Source organism: Lethenteron reissneri, chromosome 33 (genome assembly GCF_015708825.2).
Source record: "Lethenteron reissneri isolate LAM-NWPU_2019-01 chromosome 33, ASM1570882v1, whole genome shotgun sequence".
Taxonomy (NCBI): Eukaryota; Metazoa; Chordata; class Hyperoartia; order Petromyzontiformes; family Petromyzontidae; genus Lethenteron; species Lethenteron reissneri.
The window spans coordinates 14,398,326-14,412,186 of NC_083811.1; the positions used below are offsets into that span (position 1 = coordinate 14,398,326).

Below are 13,861 nucleotides of genomic sequence, written 5' to 3' on the forward strand. Positions count from 1 at the left end.
TTGTTTGCACATTGGCATTTGGGGCCCGTGAAATCTCATCGTCAACTTTCACGACGCATTTATCACGAGCAATCTTTCATGGCTAAACGAAGACCTTTCCTTGATGTCAGAGTTGCCTTTGGTCCAGTGCAATTTCATTTAATCTCACTCCCAGCAGCTCATTGATTTATGGAAAAATGTAAGTTGGCTCATACGTTTCCTGAATATTGGCTGCCATTATTTATCGCTGGCCTTTCTTTTAAGATGAATAATATGCATTTCACAAAACATGTCCGATTGTTTCACCTAATGCACTCTCGAGTAATTACGAGTGCCTGTTTATTGCTTTGTTTGTTTTTTATTAATGCTTTTACTGGAGAAAATCAGGGATTGAAAGCAAGGATCAACCATTTAACGAATTCACCCCACCTCACGTTTTGTCCCCCTCCTTCTTGTTTTATTTTATTTCCTTCCCAGAAGATTAATCGCAGCAGGTCGCTGTCACTGACCCTCATCGTCGGATGCAGCTTTTCCTCCCTGGCACTCATTCTGCTCATGATCGTTCACTTTACCTTCTGGAGGTACCTTCTTTTAAATCCACTACTTTGCTCGCGTTAACTGACATTCTACGCTTGATCTTTGCTATTAACTGTAGCACAAAATTGTACATTTTGTTGTTTATCGTAGATTCAATTATTCCACCTCCCATAGACGAAAGACAGTTTGCTATATGCCAGTTATTCAGAGGTGGGAAGATTGCGCTGTGCCCTGAGAACATTAAGAATTCACGCCCCGCCCCCCCACGATGCTAGCACACGGTGCGGTTGGTAATTCATATGAACCCATTCAGTGCTGCACAAATGTATAGCGCTGCGGTACCTTGCAGGAGGTCGTGAGTTCGACCCCGACCCTGATGCCTGCTGTATATTTGGAGTTTACATGTTCTCCCCATAGTCGTATGTTTTTCTCAGTGTCCTCTGATTTTTTTCTCCAAATTTAGAAACATGCTGTTACAGTATTTGGCTGCTGTAAATTTCCACATGATAAGCCACTTCATTGAGCTATCATTCGTGGCCAGGTCGCTTCTGAAAAAGAGCAATATAGCTCAGTGGGCATTACCTGGTAAAATTAAAAATATCTTAGTTTATATAGAAATATACATATATATTATGGACTATTATAGGATGCTCAACGCAGCACTCTTTCACTCACTAATGAATCACATGTTTGCGTATCTTTTGGGTTGGTTTTAATGGTTGTGTCCAAAGTGGATGGGATGACTGATTAATAATATTACAATGATATTAATTTATTTGTGTGAGTCCAGGTCTGTCAAATCCGACCGCAGCCTGCTGCTCTTCAACTTCTGCATTTCAATAATATCCTCCAATATATTGATTCTGATTGGAGAGACGCAAACCTACAACAAGGTGCGTACTATCCAATGCTTTTGAATAATGAAAATAATATGTTTCAATCAACCATCTTGTTGTAAATTTTAAAATATAGAAATTGTATTTCCTATTTTGAAAAAATAACGGAAGATATTACCATGATGACGAAATGCAATTCATGGCCTGGAACACATCGGGAGAATTAAATATTGATTCGAGAATTAACTTTAATGGCAATAAGCTGCTAGGTTAATGCATTTTGACTGATACTTGAATTAAGTTGTCATTTTTAATTTGGGGATTAAGAGGCGCCAAATGTTAAAACATTACACGGATTTATGTATTCCGCTGTTTAGCGATATGTTGATATGCATAAATCAACGACTAAATAATAATCATTACACTGTAAACTATTGATAATCTGGGGTAATGGAGGAAGGATGGCGTGCATAAAACAAAAGCATGGATAATGCAAAACATACGTAAAACTAAAGTATAATACATGTTTGTGTTTATCCCAGTAGAATGGTCATGATGATGTATAATGTTTTGTCTGTTTTTATAGTTTCTTAAAGTTATTGGCTTATTTGTGGACACGTGTTCAGTCCTTTATCATTGACCCTCGACCAGTGAGCAGCAGGTGAATGAGCACAGTTCTTGATGGTGCCACGGTGGCGAGATGTTAACTACCTCGCCTGGTATACAGGAGGTGGTGGGTTCGATCCTGAGCTTAATGCCTGCTGTTCTCTCCGTGGTCGCGTGGGTTTTTTCCGAGTCCAGTTTTTTCCCTCTACAATTTGAATCAACGTGCGTTTGTAGTATTTGGCTGCTATCATTTCCACGCGATAAGCCACTTTGTTGAACTATAATTTGTGGCCATATCGCTTATGAAAAAAAGCTATGTAGCTCAGTGGGGCATTCATGGTAAGATAAAAAAAAGTGTAAGAGTTTGGTTCTGCAATCTGGATAATCTGCCTGCGAATAATAAAGAGTCACCTGTGTGGAGAGTAATAGCACAGATTTAATGTATTTCTCAATCGTACAACCTAGCATTATATATTGTTACAAGTTTTAACTTCACATGCCATCTCTTTCCAACAATTTACTGCACAAGATGGACATGTGTAATTATTTATTAATTTATTTCGGTGGCCGTCTGGCTAACCCCGAATTGAGGCTTCCCTTTGTGAGGCGTTACGGTATTCAGTGAGTCCTGTCAAAAGAAGACTTTATATTTACTTTGAAAAGGAACGATTAGAATCAGCATTGGCCATGGTGTCCTCATCAGATTCAGCATCGGCCATGGCGTCATCACGGCCAATGCTTTTGATGCCTAATTTAATGGATGTATGTTAAAAGATGCTTTAACCATTGCAATTCCATCAGATTATAAGATACTTTTTTACAAATAAAGGTCGTTTTACGTCCACGAAATGTCTGCACCTGGCAGGTGACGTGCACCGTCGTGGCAGTGTTCCTGCATTTCTTCTTCCTCGCCTCCTTCTGCTGGGTGCTCACGGAGGCCTGGCAGTCCTTCATGGCAGTGCGCGGGGTGTCCATGAAGAGAATCGTACGCAAGAGATTCCTATGCCTGGGCTGGGGTACGGCACGCAGCACCTCCACTCTGAGCCAGCGTTTATTCACACCTGCCTTCCATAGCCACATGCCTTCGTTGGCTGAACGTATTCTTTTTTATTTGATGGAGCATCAAACGGTTCAATGATCGGGTTCGGGCATTAATTGAATTGACGATGTATCACTCACCGCCATGTCGTACGGTTGCTAGTCTTGCGCGCGATGGCAATACGTTCAGGAGCTAAACGCCGATGTCGAGGCCTGCTGGCCATGCGATGGCTTCAGGAGAGAGTTGCCATCATGTTGCTACTCCTCCTTTAAAGGAGCGCAGACTACAGTGGTGTCACCGGTGGTACAGCGGCTCAGCGGTAGGGGAAGCGACTCGCAGCTCACATCCTGCTTGGAGGCTGATTCAGCCCATCATCCCTCCAGGGTCAACAAAATGGGTACCATATCATGGACATCCAACAGCGGTTTCCCTGTGCGTACACGAGGAATGTTCAATTTCCACCGCTGGCTCAGCTTTGCAAACGGGGCGATGAGCCGCACCTCCACATCCAAGATGTCACTTTCACTGTTTACGTTGTTTTCTTGTACACATTCATTGCATAGCCCTCCCCCTTTCTGCATGTTTACTTTCCCTATTCAGAATATACTTTCTCTTTTACTCTCAATTCATAGCCCCCCATCGCTCACAGTAAACAGGGTGGGTACACGTGCTGTGGCCCCAATTAAAAAAACGCCACCCTGTAGTACGTACATGGTTATTTATTTTGTGATATTTTACAATGATTTCTCCTCATAGTTACTCATTTTGCGATTACTCCGCGTGCCTCTTACCAACTCCCCGAGTCTCTGTGCTCTCTCATTCTGCCCTGTGTCTCTCAAACTCATCCATCAACTTCTACTGCCCCTCCCTAATGACCTTCATCCTCTCATTAACTCCTCACCATTCACAGCCCATCTCATCTCTCTTTTGCGAATATATCCTGCCAAAATCAATATCACTACATCTTCCTATTGCCTATTCCATTGTTTTTTAAAACCTATGAAATATCCCTACCATTAGGGAGGGTAATATGTGCCTTCTCTATTGCTCACACATACCAGCCCTGATATGTCTTCAGGTGAACATTTCACACAGTACACTTGGTAACCTACAGTCGCATCATATCCCTCCATGTGATGATTTAAAAACAGATTCTTCATTTTACCTCTGGAGAGGTAAAGTTGCAATGTTCCATTGCTCGCATTGCCTTTCAACCTTATGCTTGATGCTCCGAGCTGATCTTCTTCATTGATGATCTATACGTGTATTTCACCCTTCTCTGATTATTAATTTGTGCTGGCCTTACCAAGTGAGTTTCAACTCCTAACTATCCAAAGTCATTGAAACCTTTAAGCAACAATTTTAGTTTTTTTCTTTCATTATTTGAATATAAGTTGGGAAATTTATCAATGTGTATGATTTTTTTTTTTACGCAAACGATTGTTGGACAGCCACAGCTGGAAAACGGAAGATTGCAAACACAGAGGAAATTATTGAAGGTTGATCGGGACCAAAAGGATACAATTAAGAGATGAATGGGAAGAAAATTGAGAACTTTGATTAAATTAAATTGATTATGAATGTTCCTGAATTTGTTTTCAATCAGTTATTATTTCCAACTGTGACGTGTTATAACACATTGACACTGACAAATTCAACGTAACTTGGGATGAAACATGCACAAGTGAAAAATGTGAGGTGCGTGATCAGAATTCCACTGAGAAACAAAAGGAGAAACACGCAGAAGAAGGAACAAACACAAATTATAATCAGACGTTTATTATCCGAGGAAATTACCCATTGAGCTACTGTATACAGGTTGTTTTCAAGGGTGGCTTTGCCAGCAGACAGACACAGCAGCAAATCAATAAGTAAACACGATGTAAAATATATTAAATACTTATAATCAATCGATCTTACAAAACAATTATGTACGTTTGCATTTGTATTGTTTGGACCTCAATTGTGTCTATATAAAAGAGTACAGACATGGCAGTGTGGTAATCTCCAGCGAAGAGACACATTGGTTCCAAAACGTTGGAGCAGCTACATATTGATTGTTCAGGAAAGTAAGTGTGCCTGGACAGAAGGAATGATGGCCGATGGATATGGCCAGTGGTGGAATGACAGCCAGAGACGAGAACGCGCTTGAGAGGGTGACCATTGGGACGAGAACGCGACGAGATGTGCGGGAGTGGAAGGGATTTTAGCGTCGCCAGACTGTGAGGGATGGCGACAGCGTTAGGAGGTATTCGTCACGAAATGGTGCCCAATGATGACGGAATGAACTGGGAAGAGGTGAAAGAGCCGAAGAACAGCTTTTGCATGAAACAGTCGAGAATTCTGAAGAACTACAATGTAGGTAATGAATAATTTTACTTATCAATATTAATCTATATCAGCGATTAAAAAAAAAACATTCAACACGTTCCTCAATGACACCTGTTGCCTTAAACGGAAAATATGTAATAGGTGACGTTTTGGGCGATGGACATTCTTCATAGGAAATAAATTGTGAGGCCAGAGAGGTAGAGTGAGTAATAGGAGTTGGACACTGCACTTTACACCGTGGGCCAGATGAGAATCACATTTTTAAAATGTTTCCTGAAGAACAGCTTTTATACTTCGCATGTGAATATGAAGAAAAGCCATTACCTGCGGCCTGAAATATTTCTATGTCTTTTAAAGGCCACTGTTATTGACAAACGTTTTAAGAATTGTTGTTCGTTGTGCTTTGCACCACTACCAACGCAACATCACCAAATAATTGTATCACCAATAAACATTTTGCATATTGATTTTCTCATCTTGTTATGATTGTTAATTTTTTCTGAAAATCTACAGACGTATTGTTCTAAGGCATCATTATTATTGTTTCCCTGTTTCAGGGCTGCCTGCTCTGGTGGTGGCCTCATCTGTGGGTTTTACAAAGTCCAACGGATATGGAACGATTCACTAGTAAGTTTCACTCTTGTGGTTTCTGTTCGTAACTCTTTACGCATGTGTGCAGCGTCTCTCCTCATTTTCATTTAATGACGTGAGGTCCACTGTTGAAAATTACTGCATTAAGAACAGATAATTAGACAATTGTCTAGGATCACAGGACTCATGAATGTTTCAGAGTTTTGTGTTTTATTCAGCTTCATGCTTTGCGTGCAATGGATATGTGGTTATCTGAATGTCATAAGTCGTCAGCCTCATCCTGACGACTACATTGTTTTCTTCTATGTATTTAACAAATATACGGAGTGTTAAGACGTGCATATCCCTAACAATAAACACATCTCAGTATATACAGTAATCAAAGAAAATAGAATATTGCATATTTTTATACTTACATTTGTATGTATTGGTTGATATTTTTCTTCTGTACTGAACATGTTTAGGGCATCGTGTAACAATTCAGATGCAGTCAGTATTCATGTAACGCTCTAGTCCATGGGCGTGCATGTGTGTGCGTGTGTGTGCATGCGTGCGTGCATGTGTGTGCGTGTGTGCGTACGTGTGTGTGTGTGTGTGCGTGTGTGTGCGCGTGTGTGCATGTGTGTATGTGTGGAGCGGTAGTGTAGCGGTTAGCACTTTCCCCAACAGTTTGTTAAGGCTGTATGGGGGATATTTGTCCTTGTGTGTGTGTGTGCGTGCGGTCGTGTGCGTTACACCAGTTGCTGGTTGTCGCTGGAGGGTGGGCTCCTCTATTCCTTCGTGGGGCCTGCAGCAGTGGTGGTGCTGGTGAGTAGCAGTGGTCTTGCCAACTACCCCAGCCAGCCTTGCCAGCGAGCTGCACCATTAAGCCTTCGTTCTAAATGAACGCAGAGCTACACAATGCTGGTCGACATGCAGAGTAGCAACGTACTGGCTATGGACGTATTGGCGGTACACGGGTGCAGAATAACACACCGGTCCCCGTAAAATAGTCTGACGTTGTCACTGTTGCCTTTCAGTGAGCTGCATCAGAAGTTGCACTTAGATTGAGCACAGTGGCGGCTGGTGATATTTATTTTTGGGGGGGCGCATTTTTTTTATTTTATTGAGGGGGGCAAATAAATATAAAGCAGTACCAAAAACCATTTTGACTACTTTAATATAAATTTTGATGATCTTTATTTACATTTCAGACCAAAAGAAGTACCAAAAAGCATGTTTCCTACTTGAACATAAATGTTTCTCTTTTATATACATTTCAGACCAAAGTACCAAAAAGCATGTTTCCTACTTGAACATAAATGTTTCTCTTTTATATACATTTCAGACCAAAGTACCAAAAAGCATGTTTCCTACTTGAACATAAAAACGTTAGTTTCATGCTATTATCAATATGGCTGCGGCTACTTTCATGACGTTTGCATTTGTCAGAGAGATGTTTGAGGTCTCTTACCCCCGTCGTTGTCCACAAAACTTCAGTGCCGACACTTTGAAATAAAAGACAGGGAAAACAAAAAAGAGAATTGCTAACATCACATCCAGCCAGCAAGCCACCTCCGTTTCTCATAACAAGCGCGGGTGAAGCTTCGTGTGTAGCTTCGTCCTCTGTCACTGGCCTGCTGCTGGATTGTAAATCGGGTTGGTCCGGTCCGAGATCCTTTATCTTTTTTTATTTCTTCCAGCGAAAGCCTTGTGAAAGGGTTTTTTTGTAAATAAATTACAGAATTTGGATGAACTGCTGCCATTGTTTACACAAAAAATTTGATCAGCCTAGCAAGTGTCAAAGTGGTGTCGCCTTCGCACTCGCAGTAGTGGCCTACAGCGTAAATTTGAATGACAGGTGACGAGAACCAATCAGATTGGATAAAATAACATGTATCCAATTCTGATTGGCCAGGGACGCAACGACTTGCGCCCCGAGGAGAATCTTTAAGAAACCAATTAGAGACCAGCTTCAGGTCACATGCTGTCCGAAAATGTAAAGTCTCACATAGACATCCATTTGTCCGGCGCCCCGCATGAAACACATTGAAAAACATAGAAAATAGTTGACCGATTAAAGCCAGTTTTTATTAAATGCTGATGCTTTTCTTACTACCAGCCGGCACATCGTATGAAAAAAATATTTTATTTATGTATTTTTATATAAATTTTGTATACGTATATTTCTAGAATATTGATGGGGGCGGCGCCCCTGCGCCCTCTATTGACGAGCCGCCACTGATTGAGCAGCTGCTTACCCATTCGAACGTGTGGTGGTGGTGACAACACGAGTCATAATCTTTCGATGCCACCGTCCGCCAAGAAATTATTCCGGAAATGAATCGAGGAACTGTCCGACCAAGTCTCAGGCACGAGAAGTCAAATCTGCCTTTGGAACACGGAGCAGCCAAATCGTCATCAGGCTGGGTGCTATCATACGGCAACAGACTGTGAAGCTTCGTGTTCAGCTGCTCATAAACATTCGTCTTTCGACTGTTGAACATCATGAGAACTGATTTTGATGCACCGCCACCTCGCAAGCTTTTCTGACCCGATTGCGAATCGTGGGAAAATAAATTATTATTGCGAAAAAATTTCTTTTTTATATCGCGCTCCACCGGTGTACCGCTAATACATTAATTAGCTGCATGCTATATGAATCCAAGTGTCACTCTCATTACCTTTCCTGGAATGTCCTGTGTTCGAGTTTTTCTGGGAATGGGATGGATTTTGATCCAGATTTGAATTCGACCCATGGGTTCTGAGATCCACCAGGCCAATCAATGTCTCTGCTGTGTGTAGATACTGAGCTGTTGTACACAGAGTGAGGGGATGGCCTCGGGAACACGTAATACATGGGTATCCACGTCCACAATGTATGCACTGGCATGTGTGTGTATAGATGTAGGGTTGTCTGGACTTCACCTACGTGGTAGCGCAGCGGTTAGTGCACTGCACAACGAACACGGCAACCCAAGTTCAATTCCCACTCATGGACACCATTGGTGACGAATATATCTGATCCAGTTTTCGGCCTCCCCTAGGTCGACTCAGCCATGAATGAGTGCCTGGTGCAGTGTGTAAAAATCACCACTGGGGAGACAAAGGTAGCCAGGCGTGGTTCTGGAAACTCAATTCCTTAGTGTACCACTTTGGCCTTTATAGGTGCTACTCGCAAACAGCACTTGCCCCAACAGTCTGTTCAGGCTGTACATGGGGGGTCTTTGTCTTGTCGTGTTGCCAGCTGTCCTGGTTGTCCCAGGATTGTCCTCGTTTTGAGGCAGCTGCTGCCATGGGAAATCTCTATGTCTGCCCCGGTTTTTGTCATTTAAATTACAAAACACCACGAGAGATTAAATACATTTACATGTAATTCTCTTCTAACCCATTATTGTATATGTTGAACTTATTTTGCACCATGTGTAGGATGTGCGGGGAAAGGACAACAAACTCAACACAAAAAGCAGTTCTAAAGAAATTAGTTTTCAATCTAGATAATTTAAAATGTCATAGCTCCAGTGGCTTCCCAATATCGGAAGGAAGAGCGTTCCAGGCAGCCGTAAGCACATCTGAAAATGCGCGATGCAGTGAGCGTGCGATTGTGAGATATTTTTCCCATTATATCTACCGTTGTATACACCTCAGAGGTGGAAACCCTTGCATATTGGGTGGGGAATTGCTATATGATTATGTCTGTAAAGGCTTATACTGTACGTCCCTACGTAGTTGTATTGTGTCTGTATATGTATGAATGTGGCCGAGGGCATATGATGCACACGTGTGTATATATGTTTAAAACAATATCTTGCTGTTCCTGTCATTTTCCAGGTGAACATGATCTTGGGAATTGTGGTTTTCAACAAGCTGGTGGCCAAAGACGGCATTGCAGACAAAGCACTCAAGCACAGAGCAGGGTGGGTAGAGCGTCGTCACGGCAACCACCGCACATCTCTTTACCTACAGCGCTCGTGGTCTGCTTGTATTTCCAATTAATCCGTTCGTTTAATGGGTTTCGCTTTATTGCGTGCGTTATGATTCTATTCGTCGCTCGCCTATAGCCGTATTAGCGTATCCGAGATTTTACATCGTTTTTTGGTCACGCGTACCATCTCTGTTTTTCATTTGTCTTGCATTGTTCTCGGGTTTCTAAAACGTGATGCTTAATTGCTTTTACAAAATCATCTTATCAAGTGTATGTGTGTACGTTTCACCAAATGTCACAGTGCTACTACATAATTTGTACTTCATATTACCCGTGCCCCTAAGGTGCAAAATTCTGGTATTCATGCCACGATTTACCCACATGTTTGAAAAATCAAGAGTGACCCGGAAGTGACGGCAAGGTCACCCTATTATCTGAGACAACATGCAGATAAGAGGAGTGGTCGTTAAGTGGCAGCATCCTATTATTTGTGTGTCGATAAATGAGGTGATTCAGGCAGATGCACACGTGAAATATGATCCCCCATACCCCCCCCCCATCCCCCCAACCTCTTGAGTCTCAAATCAGATAAGAGGAGTTTTATAGTAATGCGTTCTGATATCCTTCATCTGTAACATACCGTTAGTCCTTGGGAATACGCTGATAACAGGAATGGCAGATCTTCTAGCCCCCCAGAGGATTATAGAACATGATGGATAGAAAGTGTTTCCTCTATATATGAAGGTGTAGCAAGGACATAATGCTCCCACACACAAGACCAATTCTGAGACATTTAAAGTTGAATTAAACATGTCCATGAATCAAAAAAAGAAAGCCTGATATGTATACGTCGCCAAATCATTTCAGATTTTTGAAAAAAAAACTGGACAGAAAATTCACGTAAAATTGCTATATTTGTTTTGTTTTGCTCAAAACATATCATAGCCTGTCTCAAAGTATCGCGGGCGAGCGCGTTACGTTTGACTCGAACAAAATTGCGGCTCGGTAGGGCACAAAGATACAAAAAAATCATTAATTTGGCATGATCGTAGTGCCAATCCATTTTGTTTCCCGTGAACAATTCGTCTGGCGCCCTTTAACAGCTTCTGTAACTCTTATCATTCGAGAATGTTGCTAGGCTTGCACAGTTTAGGCAGGGGCCCGGCCCTAGGGGTGAGCGGTGTTGTGAGCCCGTACACAGCGGCGCTATCATGGGGGGAGGGGGGTGGGCACAATCCACGTCTTGTTTCATCCCCTTAACTCAGTACCTGGGGGGAGGTGGCGTTGAATGTGAGGTTGACACGGGGAGCCATTTCTTCTTAAGCTGGCCCTGAAATTTTTGTGAAAATGGCAGTTAAAACCAACATTTATTGCCATCAGCTGTTGCACGAAGACAATGCTAAACTTCATGCCAAACAACACGTGTATGTATGGGATGTTGAACTTCTTTCACACTGTACGTAGCCAGCTGTGTTAATCGAAGGTGCGGAAAATATGATTTACGTAATGTATTCAATTCCCCTGTTATTCATCAATGGATAAAGTCGTACTTGTGTGGGTCAAATGAACAGCCACTGCCACGGTCTGCATTAGGGTTGCCACTCTTCCAGTGTAGAAGAAACCCAGGCATATTTTTGAGGTAGCCGAGGGCTGTTGTCAAACTGTACCGTGTACTGGAATAGAGTTCAACACAATACCGGTATCAGATCTCAGCACGAATCAATTCCTGCCACCCGGACACGGATGCCAATTCATGTGTACGAATTTGAGAAGTGCATGCCAGCACTCGTGATTTTTGGCAGACTGACCGAAAATAATGACAATCACGAAACACATTGAAATGACATTCATGTGCATTTGTGCACGAGTGAGGCTCCGGTGAACCCCTGCACTTGGGTGCCGTGTTCTCTCAGTTTGTATTGCATTATTTTTTCTAAGTTATTCTTGCCTGTCAAAAATTCCAGTGAACTTCAACCTTCCTACAAACGCTTTATGGTGACGGTACATTTCTCAGATTATACTGTACAGTAGTGAAATTTGTTAAGTATTATCACACGACCAAATGTTTAGTTTTATTATGGATGGGTTGTTAAGCGTTAATTGCGCGTATTAGTTGTCATTTGAGTATACATGGAATTAAAATGTAAATGTTGTCCGAATTATTCAATTGTTTGCAGCATGCCAGATATACCTCGAAACCGAAAGGGTTAACGGCTTTGAGAGGTTTCACTTTAATTTAAACCGTTCGTCTTCTAGTAATTCCTTGCTGATTTCGTCAAGGGTCATAAACCATCAGGCAAACTGCGGTCATCCTCGAGTGGATTTTGGCTAACCATCGAACAAAAATGGTCACTGCATCGCGCGATTTCAGATGTGCTGCGGCCGTCTGGAACGCTCATCCTTCCAAAGTTAGGAAGCCACTTGAGTTATGCACTTTTAAGTCTTGATTGAAAACTAATTTATTTATAACTGCTTTTTGTGTTTAGTTTGTTATCACTTCCGATTGGCTACCTATGGTGCAAAAGATGTTCAACATACATACATGCTGTATTCCATTGAGGAAGTTATTAACCCTTTTTGACAGCAGGGGGCGAGAGTACATAATCATTGCACGCTGATTAGGAGGGTGGGAACATGGCAACTCCAACAAATCTTGCGGCAAACGATACATGCATTGAATCACTTGCTTAACATTATATCATGTTAATTATACAAATTACAGACACGTGTTATGCTGATTCAACGTTATGATGATGCACGGACTGAAACGGCTCAGGGAGATTGGGCAGTGCGATGCAGACGGATCGAGATGGATGCACAGACGTTGGCGAATACATCCTTGTAGAGCGGGAGACTGGTAGCGAGAGGAATACACTGGGACGGTCAGTTATAGAGGCAGATATGATAGTAGTTATGGAGAAAATGATTTATATACTCTCCTAGAACCAAACATAGGCGTATTATGATTTAAGAGTAGTTCAGATAGACTTGCCTAGCGAGCTATAATAAGGCTACACTTGAAAACCTAGTTTAATCACAAGGTGGCTGCCTGGATTAGAACCCACGTCCTCAGAAGTGTTCAGTTCCTCAATATCAACTCTGAGCCCCGGGCCACCTTTGTTTAGTTGTGTTATATAATTCTCGTTCTTCATGATCATTTAAAGGCAAGAGAGGGCAGCCACTAAATGATGCAAATTGACTTCGATGGAAATACAAAACTTTTTGCATCTGTTAGTACGTATTTTATGATACACACAAATTGTTAAATAAATGTGAATTATAAGCACATATACTCTGTTATAAGCGCACAACTGTATCGATCTATGCTGAACGCTGCACTTTCCGTCGTTTTCATGCAGGGGGCGCTGCAAACCTACGTGCCCCCTGCATGAATGACGGAGGCGCAGGGACAGAAGTTTGATTACGTTGGAATCGATCTGCAGACGGCGGTCTTCTCGCACGGCCAGCAGCTCTGTCGCCTTATCTCGATTCCGCAATCCCAGACAGGTGAAAGTCCGCATCGAACCGAGCCCCAGCAAGGCCATATACTTAACGACGACAGAAAATTCACACGAAATGTCGTTTTCAATTAAGTCTTCCAGATGTCAAATGATATAAGCTTGCGTGAATGCGTCGTTCGTGTGCAATTTTTTTTGTAACTTTCCTGGCCGAAGACCGTAAATAGTTGTGAGGGGCGCCATAGGCACCCCCGAACAACACCTACTTAAACGTATATTGCTCCTACCCCGGACCTCTCACTAGCACGGAAGGCTATGTACGGTGCAATTTTTTTTTATATATATATACGCACTACAACACGATACACTTCTTCCAGGAATATTTCATGAGTATCAACATTTCATACTTGGTAGGATTTCACTTGCTAGAAGTGTGTGAGGGATTGGGTTGCAACAGTGCCACTGGGTTGTGGCCGAGCTGCTCCCATAAATTATATATTTTATGCAACACATAATTAGCCATGAGATCTTCCCAGCAGGTAACCATCGCTTCCACATGTCCTTCCGGATTATACACAAG

General features: G+C 42.2%; 1 protein-coding gene across 6 annotated transcripts in view; it reads left to right on the forward strand.

The window, feature by feature from the left end:
* Positions 1 to 13,861, forward strand: part of LOC133350367 (adhesion G protein-coupled receptor B1-like) — a 196,710-nt gene that overhangs the window by 147,206 nt on the left and 35,643 nt on the right. For 5 of the 6 annotated variants that reach the window (XM_061564674.1, XM_061564679.1, XM_061564675.1 and 2 more), the window contains exons 19-24: positions 457 to 560; positions 1,307 to 1,409; positions 2,824 to 2,974; positions 5,886 to 5,955; positions 6,660 to 6,726; positions 9,730 to 9,815. In XM_061564674.1, coding sequence (XP_061420658.1) covers positions 457 to 560; positions 1,307 to 1,409; positions 2,824 to 2,974; positions 5,886 to 5,955; positions 6,660 to 6,726; positions 9,730 to 9,815 — 581 coding nt within the window. The remainder of the gene's footprint in view (positions 1 to 456; positions 561 to 1,306; positions 1,410 to 2,823; positions 2,975 to 5,885; positions 5,956 to 6,659; positions 6,727 to 9,729; positions 9,816 to 13,861) is intronic. The other variant, XM_061564677.1, reaches the window with a different exon arrangement.